Source organism: Cervus elaphus, chromosome 12 (assembly GCF_910594005.1).
Source record: "Cervus elaphus chromosome 12, mCerEla1.1, whole genome shotgun sequence".
Taxonomy (NCBI): domain Eukaryota; kingdom Metazoa; phylum Chordata; class Mammalia; order Artiodactyla; family Cervidae; genus Cervus; species Cervus elaphus.
Genome location: NC_057826.1, coordinates 638,228 through 652,167, shown reverse-complemented (window position 1 = coordinate 652,167; position 13,940 = coordinate 638,228). Strand labels below are relative to the sequence as shown.

The window sequence follows — 13,940 nt, the reverse complement described above, 5'->3', positions numbered from 1 at the left end:
GACTTCAGTGGCTTAATGCTTTACCTGTCTTTTGGTTTGATCTCTTACTGCATAATTGTTCTTACAAAATTGATACATTAATGACAGGCTTTTCTTTTTAATCTAAATTTAAGTTTACTTCTGTGTAGTGTCTTTGTATTTGGCAAAAATGATAATAATGTAAATTATAAAATAAATATCCATAGTTTCCCTGCAAAGTAAGGATGTTCATAATGCTGTAAGGATCATGTCTTTTGAGTTACGTGGCTTTTAAAATGTCTTTCTCCAACAGAATGAAGACGTTCGACCGCACATCAGAGACCGGTTTCGCTTGCATGACTTGCTGCCCCCTGATTAAGTACAAAGACTTGTCAGATCACTGAAGGGGGAGAGGATGCAGGACCCTTTTGGACTAAGACAAAAACATTGCCATTACTGTTGAAATTTTGCATTTTTGTACCCCGTCTTGCTTTTCTTATCTTGGTGCCCAATAATAATCAAGGGTTACAGAAAGAGACTTTATCTCAGATTGAATACACACAGTAGGTAGGCGAAAACAGAAGAGTCTTTAGAACTAGTGCAACTCCAGTGAAATTTTTTTATGTACAGGACATCTGCAGTTTATAAAGAATTCTGTTTCTGCCACCAGCAGTTTGACCTGTAGTCACACAGGATTTTATGATAATAACAGAGATGAAAATGGACTTTTATTTTCTCTCTGTTTGGTGCTCTAAGTGGGTTTGTAGCCACTTTTCTGTTACTTTAAAATTCTCATTTCAACAGGAATGGCCAGTAAAAGTTGTTTTATTTTTCCTGTTAAGGTTTATAACCTTTTTACATTTTTGACCTGTATTATTAATAGATTAGAATTTCATTATGCATTCCTTTTAGTTGAGGCGCTTCATAGTTTTCTGGAAATAGTAAATTTTTAGTTTTTTATTATACATTTGAATGGCCGTTTTCCTGCTTTGTCTGCCTGCATATTGTATATTTGTTTAAAAATATCCTCTACTTTTAGTCCATGTAAGTTTCATTTAGAGAGAACATGCATTTATATTTTGTTTCTGTAATATTCTACTGTAGGTGAAATCTTTTCAAAAATCAAGAGACTGGGTAGATAAGAATATATGAATGACTTACTATTCAAAAGGTGTAGACCGTTGTGATGGCCTGTGTTCCAAGTGGTACTATCTCGCAGTGGCACACAGACTTGATGGATAAAGGTATACCTCAGACCTCACTGTGCTCACCAGTCTTTGAGGAGGGTGGATTGGGTCACCTGTTGGGCTTGACTTGGTTACTGATGCCTTTGGTTTTCTCCAGGAATGAAGTATTCAGCACAGTGATTCAGTATTTTTAGTTACTTTGCATGGGCTGGTAGTACCTCTGTTATGCTCTCGGTTACAATCAATTTAAGCTCTGTGTAACAGTCTTGGTACCTTGCAGTAGCTATGCATAACCCCGTGGCACAGTAGACGCCCAGGCCACCAGTGCAGTCAATGTGCTCTCATAGTGGTTTTCTATGCTATATGAAAATAGTCTTCAAGCCTTGGTTCTCTGATGCAGCTACCACAAGAGGTTGATATTTTTATAGTGGCGTGTAATCTCTTTTTCGGGAGGCTTTTTATGGAGGTAGAATTTGTAAAAGTTAGTAGGCATTGCCTCTCAACTGCATTAACATGCCACAGGCTCAGACTGTTTTTGTGTAAAGGATGTCAAAGAACGGCACTTTTTCTAAAGAGAAGTTTGATATTTTGTATGCTTGTTAAGAAAGTACAGTATTGGAAATTAAAGGTGGACAACTGATAATTGAGGAGTATGTCACTTAATTTTTTATGTATATTACCTGTTTACTTGTACAACTTATTGTACAAATTACATGCAGCTTCATTTTCAAATGAATCCTTAAAATAAGGAAATCTTTTTAGGGAAACATTTAATTTTTGTATTTTTGATTTTAAAGGCATGAGTTATGTCAATTTTCAGTGTATTAATGAAGATTTTAACTTTTCATCAGGTTGAGTGTTTTCTTACTATATTATCTGTTGTGTATGTAGTTAGCATATTGTGTCACTGAACTGTTTAAAAATCTAGCATGTAGAGCAAGCCTGTTTTGTGGAAAATCCTTATTCATTAAAAAAAATAATCATGGCAGATTTTCTGCAAAAAAAAAAAAAATTTGCAATTCAGAATATTGGGGGTTTTTTTGTTTGTTTTTAATTTAAAGAAAGGTATTTTGCTTGCAGGAAAAAATAATACAGATTCATTTTAATGAGAATCTTTGAAATGTATTTATCTTTAGGGCATCTGGGCATCTTTATGCTGTTTGTCTTCTGTCTTTCTTGAAATAAAATGTACATACGTTACCTTTACATATGCTCTTGCTCAAAATTGTGAACCTGGTTACATTTCTCCTTGCTCCCTTTTTATGTTCAAACAGCAAAACCTATATAAGATCTAAACTTTGAACTTACATTATAATTGCTGAAAGCTTTACCGATTAAGTACATACAGACTCTATGGGCTTTCCCACAACTAGAAGGGAAATGTAAGCACCTGTATAAACCGTTGTGCCGATAGGCACTTTAAAAACTACTTTAGCCACCTTTTATTGGTAAAGCTGCTTTTGATCCCCTGCTGGAGAGTTCCTTTAAGTCAACTGACAAATGAATCAAGCCTAACAAGATTCTGTAAAGAAATAAGCTAAGGGAAAATTTTCTGTGGCCCGAGAAAATTTCTTGATATCAATTTAATATATTTTTTCTTTACTTGATTTGAGTCATTTTAAATTTGTTACTAATACAAAATTTAGAATAAGTTAGAGACCGTTATCCAGCTTCCTTCCTCCTTAATATGTTTTATTAGTCCTTCTTTCCTTTATCTGTTGGTAGATGTTATCTTAAACATTTCCGTTTAGTTAAATGGAGGTGTTTATGAATTAATGTGCCCAGCCCCTTCAGTTCACACAGGAAACATGAACTCTTAGAAACTGACCATAGTAAATGCAGGAGAGATGGATACCTGATATGACACAGAAAAAGTGACCTATATACACATTACAACTCTGAAGTACATATTATAATTGTGATATTTCCGGTGGTAAATGTCTGACTTTTAAAGACATTCTTTTAAATATTTGTATTATTGTCAGGATGTTTTAATCAGTTGTGTTTTTTAACGCCATGTAATATATGTAGCCCTGATCAGATTTATAGCAGCGTATTTCTCCTTGGGTCTTAAAGTTGACAACAATTTAAAAGCATAAATTGTTTTATATTAGCTAGTATGTATATTTATTTACCCAATGGCTTTATCTTATTTCCCAGAATTTGGAGGGGGATTTGTTGAAAGCATTGTAACTTCTATAAATGGCTATTTTCTTGTAACTGTCAGTGAAAATGGATGTGTATATTGTTTTTTTATATTTCTCTCGTTTTCCTGGTTTGTTTGTTTTGGGCGGGATGGTTAAATGTAGAATCATTTTTTTTTTTTCAAGTTATCTTTGGCCAATGACTTTTTCAATTAGATATTTCTTTCATTTAACCATCTAAAGAAGTTTTCCATTGTTTCGTTCAGTCAACTTCCCTGAAAAACAGAGACTTCATCTCATCAATGAAGAAAGCGTTTCATTATTCCTACAAATCTTTACAGCAAGCACAGACTTCTTCATAAGGACCAGATCTTTTCCACACCTTCTGTCAATCACATAAAGCTGAAATGTAAAGGACACTGACGCCTTCATTTAACTGTATTCACATGATGGTGTTACATGCTACATCGTTAGCTAGTTAAGGTTTTCTGACCTGAGTTCTCTTTGTCTTCCTAGGTATTTATTTGTTATCTCTTTTAATCTTGTGTATCTAAATTAACTTAGTGTTAATAGTCACCCACCGAATAACTATGCCAAGCAACTAGGAAAGAATGTTTATTTTATTTCCCCTTATAGGGGAAGAGTGGACTGGGAACAAAAATGTATGGGCCAAAAGGCCTTAGGTTGTCATTCATCCACTTTCTTATTCCTCTCATGAAGCTATTTTTGAGTGTAGTATTTTTTTCAGTGCTTATGTGCTTGATTATGTCATTACTTTTCATGTCTTCCCCTGAGTTAAAAGCCTACTAGGAACCTGTATAAAATAGAATTTAAAATTTCAGAATAAGAACCACAGAACTCAGTATCTTAAGATCAAAATGCTACATAAATTCTTATTGGAATCCAAGTCTCAACTCACTAGGATACATTTTTATAAAATGTTTCTCTGTATCTTGAATTAAAATTACTTGCCCAGAGGCAGAATTCCAGGGTTATAATGCATTTTGAGAAATTTTTAAAAACGGGAGTTGAGAGCAAGAGGTTTATACTTACTTTATGGTTTTGATATTAGTATTTTAAAATACATCAGTGGTTCCCAAACCTGATTGTTCATTTGTGTTACTCTGTGGAGCTTTCGAAATACAGATTCCTGAGGCCTTAACCTCTGCAAAATTGTCTGAGTCTAGAGTGGGGCTTGAGAATTCTGTGTTTTTAAAAAGCTCTCCAAATGATTCTAATAGATTTGGGCAATCACTGCCTAATGTGACAGTGGTTTGAGAGTAGGCAACAAAATAAAGTTTACCAGTTTACCAGATTTCACAGAACTTATTCAGGATACATGGAGGAATAAAGAAGATTGAGGCTACTGCTCATTATCATTGTCTTTCATACTTTTTAAGAGTTTGCGTTTCTAGCACTTGAAATAGTTGATCATATACACAGCTGAAGGACATATCCCTGAATGAGACCATTATATATATTAATTGTAAAATATTTCACTATTTTTTTATTTTATAAATCTTTGTAGAAATAAGCAATGAAATACTACTTTCATCTTTTGAAATGGGATTTTTCAAGGCAGTGTCCTTTTGGCATTAAGGTAGTGGGGAGTTAATATTCTCTCTGCCTTTTTCCACATGAATCAATATAAATCATGGACGTTTAAAATACTCAATTTAATTTCTACATATTTACTATGCAGTATAGCCGTGAACAAGTAATGTAGATTTAGTTTTCTCATCTTCAAATGCCCTGATCACCCTACCTCACAGGGTTGTTGTGGGGATAAATAAAACTTTTATGGAAGCACTTTTTTTGGGTGATATTTTATCAGCCATTAGAAACTATAATATCTAACAACTTATATTTGTATAGTGCTTTGTTTACAAGTACACAATTTTTTCACATTGCTTTCGCTTTCGGTGATCTCTAAGGAGCAGAGTAGGTTGGATACATGTATATATGTGGCTTAGTCCCTTTGCTCTTCACCTGAAACTCAACAACACTGTCAGTCAGCTGTACCCCAATACAAGATAAAAAGTGAAAGTTTGTGGGGGTGGGGCGACAGGAGCAGTAAGCAGTCTGGAAAGAGATGGAGCAGTGCTAATGGGGAGGCCACCCATGAGTGTTATGAATACGTCTGATGAAAGGAATGCCGAGTGTGAAGGAAGAAATGGGTGCTGAGGAAATTAAAGAATGATTACTAAATGGTTTGAGAAATCTGGTAAGTAATTGGGGTAGCAGGCTCATATAAATGACTTGCAAAGTTAGCATTCTCTTAGTGAACCAAATGAACTAGAGCTTTCAGTAGCTCATATAATGAGCTTTAATATATTTGATGTATGACAACCCTTGAAGGTATCTTTGACTAGACTTCCTGATGACGGTAAAAGTAATGTAAAAACACTGCCTTACTATGCCAGGCTCTGGATGGCAGAAGAAAGCAACCCTGATAACTGCTTTCAAGCTGTTAACAGTCCAGCAGTGGAGACTGACATTTGTTGAGAAAAGGGATGTGAAGGAAAAGACTCACTTGGAGAGCGCTAACAGCACAATCTGAAGTCGGGCTTCGATTGGCTGAAGTATCTGTGCAACATTTATGGAATGTTAAGCCAAGCTTGGTTGGGGTGGGGGTAAGTTAAGCAAGGGAGTGTATCAGGTTTGTTTTAGAAAGATCATTGGCCATCGAATAGGGGACAGATTGAGTGGGTGACCAGTTGGAAGAAATACAGGTTTACCTAATTCTCCATGCAACCAATTTCCTTTCTCAGTAACAACAAATGGTTGATGTATTGGGTGCTAGCACTATAAATGGATAATCTGAGCCCGGAGATTGGTAAAGTTCCAGGGGGAGTGTGGCTTGTCCAGGTTAATGACGAACAGAAAGGCACTCTGATTTTATATCACTGTATAAAATACAGAAAAGATGTATAGGAGTTGAAAGGAGACATGCTGTCATTGATTTCATGTTATGGGAAGGCTCTTTAGGGGAGGAGGGACCTCAAATCAGTGATTTTGGTACTTTATAAATTGTTTTTAAGGTGGGGCACACAGCATGTGTTATTTTAGTTCCCTGACCAGGGGTTGAGCCCAAGCCTCCTGCATTAGAAGTGTAGAGTCTTTTAACCACTGGGACTGCCAGGAAAGTCCCTATAAATGAGTTGTAACTTGGTGCACTAATTTCTAGGCTCAATTTCACTCATTTACCTTCTTAGGAAACTAAATCACAATCAGATGGCTGCTTGGTGAGGGTAGAACTAAAGAGAATCCTAATGGCTAAAATCAAGGCGACCAGACGCTCTCATCTTCATCTCTCCTGGGTATCTGCCAGAAATCCACAGGGCAGCTTAGCCTTATTTCTGGGGACTGTGAGAATCTTGGTTTTTGGTCTCCTATCCCTTATATCTCACCTTATTTCTATTAACATTGAAGATACATTGTCTTAGAACATCTTCAAGCAAGTTAATACAGATGACTACCACTTCAGAAATGGTGTTGCTTTCCCGTGTCTTCACCTTGGTGTATTTGATTGGATCTGCCACCTTTTAAAGCCAATTATTTACTGTTTCCTAGTTCAGGTCATGCTACAATGTGTGGGTTGACTAGTAATATAATACAAAAGCAGCTTTCTTTGGGACCCAGCTCTCTTAATTTTCTTTTGAGGCTACCTGTCATGAGGAAAAACAATGACCTGATGGGTGGATTTTTAAGAAAAATCCCTAGAAATTTATTCATGCTGTCATTCCAGTTATTAAGTGCCCACCATGTGCCAAACAGACTTAAGTATGGCAGACCTTAGCTTCTCAAGATTTCTTACCTGCAGATAAGACTACTAGGATGTATTTGTTAAAAATGTTAGCTGAGGCCAATGATGGAATTGACTGGAAAGATACTGGGATACCTCATGGCATTTAAGGAAGAGCTGGACAACTGGACCTCAAGGGGAGGTGAGGAAGTAAGGTGGCTTGGGAAATCACTTCAGCAGGAGGTGAAGTGTCTATTGTCATCTGCCACCAACTGCCAGGCCTGAGAGTCTTGAGTTCCAAATTCTAAAGTTCTAGGAAAGTATATTCACCTCAAGACCTAAGAAGCTTGAGGTATCTCTCACAGATCTGTGGGCCGACTGGGCTCAGCTGGACAGCTCTTGCCCGGAGTCTTCTGTAGCAGTTTGTGCCCGGTCGTGACCCCATGGGCTGTAGCCTGCCATGCTCCTCTGTCCATGGGATTCTCCAGGCAAGGATACTGGAGTAGGTTGCCATTTCCTCCTCCGGGGGATCTGCCCGCTCCAGGGATGGAACTCTTGTCTCCTGCATCTCAGGCAGAGTCTTTACTATTGGGACACCAGGGCGGCCCAGGGGTCTTCTGTGATTGTGTTCAAATGACTGTGGTAGATTGGGGATTCCCTGGTGATTCAGTGGTTAGGACTCTGAGCTTCCACTGGAGGGGGCTCAAGTTCAATTTCTCATCAGGGAACTAACATCCAACAAGCTGCAGGGCCAAAAAAATGATACTTGTGGATGGAACCATTTGACAGCTCAACTAGGCTGGACGTCCAGTATGGCTTCTCTGCTCCTGTGTTTGACACCTCTGCTGAGATAATCTGAAACAGCCAGGCGCTGGCTGCGTATTTCTCCTTAAAACAGGTTCAGACCGCTCCAGTTCCAAATGTACACTACACATTTCTACTTGGATACCTCAAAGGAGTGTCAAGATCTGTGTGGCCCAAATTTATCCTCATTCCTTAATGTTGAGAACCACCATTCAGGCATTTTCAGAAATATTTATGAAGCATTTACTACATGCCAGGCACTGTGAATACAGTAGCAAAGAACACAGACAAGATCCCTGTGCTCCAAATAGATACTAAATAGGGAAACAAGACCATAAGAAATTCTGATACATGCTATGACAAAAACAGAGTGACAAGATGAGTAACTGGGGAGGCCCCTTGCTGGAGAGAGGTCAGGGAAGAACTTTCTGCAAAGGTAACAGGGCTTCGAAGGAGGAAGGAAAGTCAACTGTATAAAGGTGTGGACAAAGCACTGTCGGCAGAATATAGCAAGTACAAAGTCCAAAAACAGGAAAAGGCTTAGTAGCCTCAAAGGGCCAGTAGCAATGATGTTAGTGAGACAGAATGGCATCATAAGGGGCTTGGTGGGAGGCAGGAGTCAGACCATGCAGAGCCTTGTGAATTTAAGTCCCAAGCAAACACCAAGAAGCCACTAAAGGGATTTCAACGGGGAGGAAGGGGTACGATGTTTGATTTTTTAAATCAAAACTGCCTGGTATGTAGTGAATGGACTGTGGAGAGGGAAGAGCAGAAGATGGAAAACCCACTGGAAGCAGATTATAGGAGAAGAGTCTAGAGAAAGCTTGGACTATGGTAGTAGCAAGAGACATGGGGGTAATTAAATAGGTTCAAGATTAATAGTGGAATCAAATCGCACACCTTGGTGATGGACTGAATTTAAGAGGTAAGTGGGAGGAGGAATGCAAGGATAGCGCCCAGGTTTTTGACTTGAGCACTTATAGGTGGGTGTCACTTCCACTCCTCCAGTCTCCAAAGGCATCATACTCTACTGATCCCTTCCCCTCCTCCTCCACATCCAGTCTGTCACTGTATTAATCGGGTTGATTCAGAGAAACAGAACCAACAGGATGTGTCTCTATGGAGAGAACATTTTAAGAAACTGGCTCACAGGGAATTCCCTGTGAGGTACAGTGGTTAGCACGCCCAGCTTTCACTGCTGAGTGCTCAGATCAATCCCTGGTCGGGGGAATTAAGATTGTGCAAATTGTGGGGTGGGTGTGGCCAAAAAAAAATCAGAAATTAGCTCACGTAATTGTGGGAGCTGGCAAGTCTCAATTCTACACAGCAGGTCCACAGGCTGGAGCCCCCAGGAAGACCTGATGCTGCAGAGTCCAAAAGCAGTCTGCAGGCAGAATCCCTTTTTCCTCAGTGTTTCCTCAATGCCTTCAATTGGTTGGATAACACCCATCCACCTTATGGAGAGTAACCTGGTTCACTCAAAGTTTGTTGATTTAAAGGTTCAGTCAGCCCAGTCTGTCAGTCTTGTCTGACTCTTTGTGACCCCATGGACTGCAGCACGCCAGGCTTCCCTGTCCAGCACCAACTCCCGGAGCTTACTCAAACTCATGTGCATTGAGTCAGTGATGCCATCCAACCACCTCATTCTCTTGATTTAAAGGTAATTACAAACAAAAAATACATTCACAGCAACAATTAGACTAGTGTTTGACCAAAACCTGAGTACCTAGCCAAAGTGACACATAAAATTAATCATCACAGCCACTAAATCCTGTTGATTCTGACAGTTAACTACCTTTCAGATTGGTTCCTGCCTCTCAGTTGCCATTGTCTTACTTTAGGGCTGTATTCTCAATTCATAAAATATTTACTTATATATTAGATACTGTGCCAAATGCTGGAAATATAACTGTGAATGAAAGACTGTGTCTTAGGGACCTTACATTCTAGTCTTTGCCTTCTATTTTGCCTCCTTCCAATCCCTCTTTATAAATGGAAGGCTGCATAACATTGCCTCTCACACTTTAACATAGTCATCTAGCACCGGCTTGGAGAGTCTCATGTTTTACAAGCTCTCAGGTGTTGCTAATCAAGAACAAACTTTGAGTAAGTGGGCTGTAGAATATTTTTTGGAAGACTATCTTTATAAAATGTGTACTATTGTAGACTCCGAAAAGATACACCGGAAATGGGCAACAATGGTTGCCACCAGAAAAAAACAGAATGGCTGATGATTGTATATACCTTTTTACAACCTGAATATTGTACCAAGGAGGTGTTACATATTCAAAAACAAACCAGGAAACAGCAAAAACAAAACAAAAAATATCTGAAACTGTACACCTCTGAAAATCCTGCAGTGGAGCCCAAAGGCCAAAAGGGCAGAATGCAGCTTAGCCCATCTTCAGTTCAGTCGCTCAGTCATGTCCGACTCTTTGCAACCCCATGGACAGCAGCACGCCAGGCCTCCCTGTCCATCACCAACTCCAGGAGCTTAAACTCATGTCCATTGAGTCGGTGATGCTATCCAACCATCTCATCCTGTCGTCCCCTTCTCCCGCCTTCAATCTTTCCCAGCATCAGGGTCTTTTCCAATGACTCAGTTCTTTGCATCAGGTGGTCAAAGTATTGGAGGAGCTTCAGCTTCAGTCCTTCAATGAATAGTCAGGATTGACTTCCTTTAGGATGGACTGGTTGGATCTCCTTGCTGTCCAAAGGACTCTCAGGAGTCTTCTCCAGCACCACAGTTCAAAAGCATCAATTCTTTGGCCTTCAGCTTTATTTATAGTCCAACTCTCACATCTATTCATGACTACTGGAAAAACCATAGCGTTGACTACATGGGCCTTTGTTGGCAAAGTGATGCCTCTGCTTTTTAATATGCTGTCTAGGTTGGTCATAACTTTTCTTGAAGGAGTAAGCGTCTTTTAATTTCATGGCTGCAGTCACCATCTGCAGTGATTTTGGAGCCAAAAAATCACTGGCGCCGTTTCCACTGTTTCCCCATCTATTTGTCATGAAGTGATGGGATCAGATACCATGATCTTAGTTTTCTGAATATTGAGCTTTTTTTTTTTTTTTCCTTCAGTTTTCATAAATGTCTATTTCATTATTGGTGGGTAGCACATTTAACAGTTAAATACATTTAAATAATGTATAGGTGACTGCATGACTGCAGTATTGGTAACTAGATAGACAACCAATTCAACTAGAAACCAGCTAACAAGTAACTGTGAATATTGAGCTTTAAGCAAACTTTTCACTCTCCTCTTTCACTTTCATCAAAAGGCTCTCTAGTTCTTTGCTTTCTGCCACAAGGGTATTATCATCTGTATATCTGATGTTACTGATATTTCTCCTGGCAATCTTGATTCCAGCTTGTGCTTCATCCAGCCCAGTGTTTCTCATGATGTACTCTGCATATAAGTTAAATAATGTATTTAAATAAAGAAGATATGTATTTAATATATTTGTATATATTAAGTTAAATGTACACAGTCTTGATATACTCCTTTTCCTATTTGGAACCAGTTTGTTGTTCCATGTCCAGTTCTCACTGCTGCTTCCTGACCTGCATACAGATTTCTCAAGAGGCAGGTCAGGTGGTCTGGTATTCCCATCTCTTTCAGAATTTTTGTTTGTGTTGCTCCACAACACAAGGCTTTGACAAAGCCTTGTCAAAGGCTTTGCCAAGGTCAATAAAGCAGAAATAGATGTTTTTCTGGAACTCTTGCTTTTTCGATGATATGGTGGATGTTGGCAATTTGATCTCTGGTTCCTCTGCCTTTTCTAAAACCAGCTTGAACATCTGGAAGTTCATGGTTCATGTACTGCTGAAGCCTGGCTTGGAGAATTTTGAGGATTACTTTACTAGCATGTGAGATGAGTGCAATTGTGCAGTAGCTTGAGCATTCTTTGGCATTGCCTTTCTTTGGGATTGGAATGAAAACTGACCTTTTTCAGTCCTGTGGACACTGCTGGATTTTTCAAATTTGCTGGCATATTGAGTGCAGCACTTCCACAGCATCATCTTTTAGGAACTGAAATAGCTCAACCGGAATTCCATCACCTCTACTACCTTTGTTCATAAGTGATGCTTCCTAAGGCTCACTTGACTTGGCATTCCAGGATGTCTGGCTCTAGGTGAGTGATCACACCATTATGATTATCTGGGTTGTGAAGATCTTTTTTGTATAGTTCTTCCGTGTACTCTTCCCACCTTTTCTTAATATATTCTGCTTCTGTTAGGTCCATACCATTTCTGTCCTTTATTGAGCGCATCTTTGCATGAAATGTTCCTTGGTATCTCTACTTTTCTTGAAGAGATCTCTAGTCTTCCCCATTCTATTGTTTTTCTCTATTTCTTTGCATTGATCACTGAGGAAGGCTTTCTTATCTCTTCTTGCTATTCTTTGGAACTCTGCATTCAAATGGGTATATCTTTCCTTTTCTCCTTTGCTTTTCGCTTCTTTTCACAGCTATTTGTAAGGCCAACTCACCCATTTTGGTTTTTCGCATGTCTTTCTCGGGGATGGTCTTGATCCCTGTCTCCCGTACAATGTCACGAACCTCTGCCCGTAGTTCATCAGGCACTCTGTCTATCAGATCTAGCCGCTTAAATCTACTTCTCACTTCCACTGTTTAATCTTAAGGGATTTGATTTAGGTCATACCTGAATGGTCTAGTGGTTTTCCCCACTTTCTTCAATTTAAGTCTGAATTTGGCAATAAGGAGTTCATGATCTGAGCCACAGTTGGCTCCCGGTCTTGTTTTTGCTGACTGTATAGAGCTTCTCCATCTTTGGCTACAAAGAATATAATCAAGCTGATTTCGGTGTTGACCATCTGGTGATGTCCACGTGTAGAGTCTTCTCATGTATTGTTGGAAGAGGGTGTTTGCTATGACCAGTGCGTTTTCTTGGAAAAACTGTTAGCCTTTGCCCTGCTTCCTTCTGTACTCCAAGGCCAAATTTGCCTGTTTCTTCAGGTGTTTCTTGACTTCCTACTTTTGCATTTCAGTCCCCTATAATGAAAAGCACATCTTTTTTGGGTGTTAGTTCTAGAAGGTCTTGTATGTCTTTACAGAACCGTTCAACTTCAGCTTCTTCAACATTACTGTGCTTCCCTGATAGCCCATCTTAAGCCCTTTATTATTATCAGTTTACCTGCTCAGCTTATCTCCAGTTGCCAGTCAGATCAGGGACCACCTGCGTACCTTCTTCCGGAAACGCACTGGAGCAAATTTCACTTGGTCTTTGAAACTCCTTACTGCAGCGCTTTCTGGAAGCCTTTCAAATACCCTACCGCTCCCCTCCGCGGTTAACATTACCCTTTTGAATTTAACCTCAAAACGCTTCTTGTTGTTGCAGTCATTGCACTGTATCGAAATCTGTTTCCGTGTCTGTTTTCGCTGTTTGATTGTGCGCTCCTTGAGGGTAAGACTAGACTCAGACTGAGTTCCGAAATCATTCTGCGAAAGAATGAATCGTGTACTGGGTTCAGGGGGCTCACAGAAAGGAAGGTCCTCGGGCCCCGGGTTCCCTTCGATCCCTTCGTGATGCTGTGGAGGCAAACGGGCCGGGAGCTGAATCTGAGCTGTCTAGCTGGGAGGCTGCCAGGAACTCGGTGCTCTCCGCTCGCTTCTCCCGGCGCCCTACGCCCTTCGGGGTTCAGAGGCCCACCTCGCCCAGCGCGCTACCGCGCGCCCCTGGGCCGCGGAGGTCAGTCCGCCGCCCACAGCCGGGCGCGGCGTGCGGACTATCTGCCGCGGTCGCAGGCGCCCCGGGGCGAGGCCCACGCGAGCAGACGGCGCGCCGCGCCGCTAGGGGAGGGCGCAGGGTGGCCGGGGAGGAAGGGAGAGGACAGGCGACAGCCAAGCGCCAGACAAGGTGCTGCCACGACCCCCGTACTCCCTGTTCCTTCCTGGGGTGCGCGAGAGTGGGGGCCGGCCGGCTCTGCCCGCCACCCCCCTCCCCTCCCCTCCCCTCCTCCTGCCGCAAGGGCCCGCCGGACCCCTTAGGCGCCGAACGGAGTGCGGAACGCCCCGCGCGCCCGCCTCGCCCCACGCCCCTTCCGGCCGCCGAGGGGGCGGGGCCTCGGCGTT

The 13,940-nt window shown here is 40.8% G+C and overlaps 1 protein-coding gene across 2 annotated transcripts in view; it reads left to right on the top strand.

Moving 5' to 3' along the window:
* Positions 1-5,098, top strand: part of CTDSPL2 (CTD small phosphatase like 2) — a 75,839-nt gene extending 70,741 nt beyond the window's left edge. For both annotated transcript variants that reach the window (XM_043920407.1, XM_043920406.1), the window contains exon 13: positions 272-5,098. In XM_043920407.1, the coding sequence (XP_043776342.1) occupies positions 272-337 (66 nt within the window). In that variant the 3' untranslated portion in view covers positions 338-5,098. The remainder of the gene's footprint in view (positions 1-271) is intronic.
* The last annotated feature ends 8,842 nt before the right edge of the window (positions 5,099-13,940 follow it).